The sequence below is a fragment of the Cyprinus carpio genome, chromosome A1, assembly GCF_018340385.1.
Source record: "Cyprinus carpio isolate SPL01 chromosome A1, ASM1834038v1, whole genome shotgun sequence".
NCBI lineage: Eukaryota > Metazoa > Chordata > Actinopteri > Cypriniformes > Cyprinidae > Cyprinus > Cyprinus carpio.
This window is the reverse complement of record NC_056572.1, coordinates 39,188,883-39,192,816: the sequence shown is the minus strand read 5'-3', so window position 1 is coordinate 39,192,816 and position 3,934 is coordinate 39,188,883. Positions and strand designations below refer to the sequence as shown.

The 3,934-nt window shown below is 41.3% G+C and overlaps 1 protein-coding gene across 1 annotated transcript in view; it reads left to right on the top strand.

The window, feature by feature from the left end:
• Nucleotides 1–727: 727 nt before the first annotated feature.
• Nucleotides 728–3,934, top strand: part of LOC109083635 (hsp90 co-chaperone Cdc37-like) — a 10,642-nt gene continuing 7,435 nt past the window's right edge. The window contains exons 1-2 of the mRNA XM_042765922.1: nt 728–807; nt 896–1,045. Of these exons, the coding sequence (XP_042621856.1) occupies nt 938–1,045 (108 nt within the window). The 5' untranslated portion in view covers nt 728–807; nt 896–937. The remainder of the gene's footprint in view (nt 808–895; nt 1,046–3,934) is intronic.

Here is a 3,934-nt window from a genome sequence, read left to right as displayed (position 1 = left end):
TAAATCATTTTAAATGCAGTCTATAGTATTGTGATTGACTGAAGAAACGGGTTATATTTAAATATTTGACATAAACGACAGAAACATTTAATAAGGTAATTATATTGTTATATATATTACTCTTACAAAGGTAAAACATGCTTCTGGAAGTCTATTCTGAGAACAGGCTTTCTTCAGCTTTCCTTGTCCTGTTTGCAATTGGCTAAAAAGGAAAAATATATATATAATCAGTTCACAGTTTTATGATAAGCTATGAAATCCTTATAATCAAGTATATAAACTTAAGTAAGGTTAGTGAAATTAAAGAGAGATGCTTTAGCTCCATCCCTAACCCCTAGTGCTCACTGTACATACTGTACATAACACAATTTAGTTTATGATATAAATTATAATATAAGTTAAAACTTAATAAGAATTCATTTAAACTTTGATTTCTTATAAAGTATCAGCTTTCACAGCTAACTAGCGAAATCGCTAGCTGATAATAGTCTGACACTGGTGGCTAATTAAGCCGTCAACATAATGTTAAAAATGATTAAAAACAACACCTGTGAAAGATAATACCCCGAGATCTGTTTTTATTATTGTGTGAGGGTCTGTAGATGCCCGAGCTGCAGATGAGTCAGGTATGTTTGTAGAGTTGCCCGATCCAATATGGCGGAGACGTTGACGTGCGGTCGAGCGGCCAATGAGGCGTCAGTACATGCGTGAGTTCGGCTCCAGACAGTGACGTCCCGCTGATTCGCGGCGCTCGGTGACGACGTCACGGTTAGCGGAAGCGAAGGAGAGTTCCAGAAAGAGCGTCGGGTGCGCAAGACACACTAACACAGAGGAATATAACAACTAGAACTCTTATAATATTAGTAACAACAGCGAAACTTTATATTGGTGGCAGACGCGTAACTGACAGAGTCATCATCTCCGTGTGATTATTGTCATGACGACCATCGATTACAGTGTGTGGGATCATATCGAGGTGTCCGATGATGAAGATGAGACACATCCGAACATCGACACACCGAGCCTGTTCCGCTGGAGACACCAGGTGTGTGTGTGTGTGTGTGTGTGTGTGTGTGTGTGTGTGTGTGTGTGTGTGAGTCAGAGCGAGAGAGCGCTGAATGGAGTGTCGTTTTTCAGGAGAGAGAGTGGTGAGTGTGTGTGTGTGTGTGTGTGTGTGTGTGTGTGTGTGAGAGTGCGAGTGTGAGTGAGTGAGTGTGTGTGTGTGTGTGTGTGTGTGTGAGAGAGAGAGAGAGAGAGAGAGAGTGTGTGTGTGTGTGTGTGTGTGTGTATCTGTGTGTGTGTGTGAGTGTGTGTGTGTCTGTGTGAGTGTGTGAGAGACAGAGAGAGAGAGAGAGAGAGAGTGTGTGTGTGTGAGAGAGAGAGAGAGAGAGACAGAGAGAGAGTGTGTGTGTGTGTGTCTGTCTGTGTGTGTGAGTGAGAGAGAGAGAGAGAGAGAGAGAGTGTGTGTGTGTGTGTGTGTGTGTGTGTGTGTGTGTGTGTGTGTGTGTGTGAGAGACAGAGAGAGAGAGAGAGAGTGTGTGTGTGTGAGAGAGACACAGAGAGAGAGTGTGTGTGTGTGTGTGTGTGTGTGTGTGTGTGTGAGAAAGAGAGAGAGAAAGAGTGTGTGTGTGTGTATGAGAGAGAGAGAAAGAGAGAGAGCAAGTGTGTGTGTGTGTGTGTATTTGTGAGAGAGAGAGAGAGCAAGTGTGTGTGTGTGTGTGTATGTGTGTGTGTGTGAGTGAGTGAGTTGAGAGACACACAGAGAGAGAGAGAGTGTGTGTGTGTGTGAGAGAGAGAGAGAGAGAGAGAGAGTGTGTGTGTGTGTGTGTGTGTGAGAGACACACACAGAGAAAGAGAGTGTGTGTGTGTGTGTGTGTGTGTGTGTGTGATTGGACAAAGACCTGCAAAGTATTTTTTATTGAGCCATTGTTTTTCTCAAAAAGGGCAAACGTGCAACATGAGGTGTGCCTGTATGAATTAGATTTATTTAATATTTAAATGATCAATTTGAATGTTTTAACATATAGGCTACTGTATTTCTGTGATGTGCAGCTGTATTTTCAGCATCATTACTCCAGTCTTCAGTGTCACATGATCTTCAGAAATCAGAATAATATGATGATCTGCTGCTCAAGAAACATTTCTGATTATTATCAGTGTTGAAAACATCAGTGCTGCTTAATATTTGACACTGTCCTCTGTGTCAGAGCGCTGGAGTTCACTGGGTTCTATGTGCTTTCGTCAAATCGTGCCGCTCGCGTCTGGTGTAGACACATTGTTTTGGTATTTGTGAATCTTAAGTATATTCATCATCTTCTTTACGTCTACCTGGCACTGGAAGTCCTTTCACTAACTTGTAACTTACATGCTATGTTTAGAGCAGAACCATGCATCATTGATTTACATCTCTACATGTCTCCCTGCAGGCTGCAATGCAACTCTGATTCTTCAATCGCGACATCTAATGGTCTGTTATTGACGCAGCCACCACTGCTACAACTGATAACGAGCACTCACGTGGGCAGAGCAAGTCATGTTGAGGTCATTAAAATATGTCAGATTAGGGCTGGACGATTAATCGAAAAGTAATCGAAACCGAAATTCTGAACCTCTAACCGACATAATTTTCCCATGTCGGTTATTTCATTTTTTTAATCCTGTTAATACTTCCCCCTTAAAAGCATACTACCGCGTGTTTAGCCACATGAATCTGCCCCGTTCAGTCAGTGGCATAAAAGCAAAACACGGAGGTGAACGCCGGTTCAACACACAGTGATGGCGCGCGAGCGGTGAGCCTTGCGTCTTCACTAAACTTTGTCAGTTGTATTTGTTTTATGGTTTGGACATTCCAGCGATTAGACGATCGGATGTGTATTATTATATCGAGCTCCCATGTTCGCGCAGCTGCATTGTGGCACGAACACTCATATAAACAGTAGCTGTGAAGATCGCGCGCACAGAGGAACGCAGAAACTAGTTGTTGTCAGCGCTGTCCTGTGATTTATCACTAAAGTAGATTAGAATCTCAAAACTTATTATAGCAAATTTTTCTGCTTTTGAAGGAACTAGGCTATTTCAGGGCTCTAGAGTGCGGTGCGACCAGCCGTTCGAGGGAAAAAAAAATATCCACGACTCTGAAAGTCTCCCTGTGGTTCAACAACAGACACTAGAGCTCTACATTTCAGCCCGTGTCCGATGGACCCCGACTTTTTTATGCCCCTCGAGCCGGGCTTCGGGCCAATTTTCACATCATAGTTCAGACGCGGGCTGGGCCTCCATGCTTTCAAATACACGCAATAGGCTTAAGCTTGCTGCAAAGCACCGGCAAAAGTAATTACTATAAATGTGACAGGGGGAAATAGTAAGGAGACATTTGAATTATTTACTAATAAACTAGTGTTTTCTGAGTCTGTGTCGCAAGGATGAAGTTACTGATCCGGACTTGCCATCTCCTCAGACACGCCTTTAGAGAGAAGTGCATCTTTACGGATTATGATTATAATGAAAGAGTTTTTGTTTTCGATTTGTTTTACTTCGTTAAGTAATCATTTAAAGCTTTCTATAGATATATTTATCATTTAGGCCGTGTCGGGTTTTTTTTTGTACTCCTGTTAAAGACGACACGACAGAAAACACAACGTTTTGTTGATACTGTGAGTGCACACAAATAAATGACCCTTTGCAGTTATGAATGATATATTAATCTTACCTTTATGAGCAAAAAAAAAAAAATATAAACTAAAAAAAATGTAACTCAACACACTGCAAACCCCACGCACAAAATATTCTACGCACAAAACATTTATCATAAAGCTCAAATTTAAAAGGATCTAACGTTAAAACATTGTTATATGCTTGAACTGTTTTCTTCCTAACGTTTTTCTAAATTAACTTAATAAAAAAAAAGAAACGAAATATAATCACTTTGCTGTTA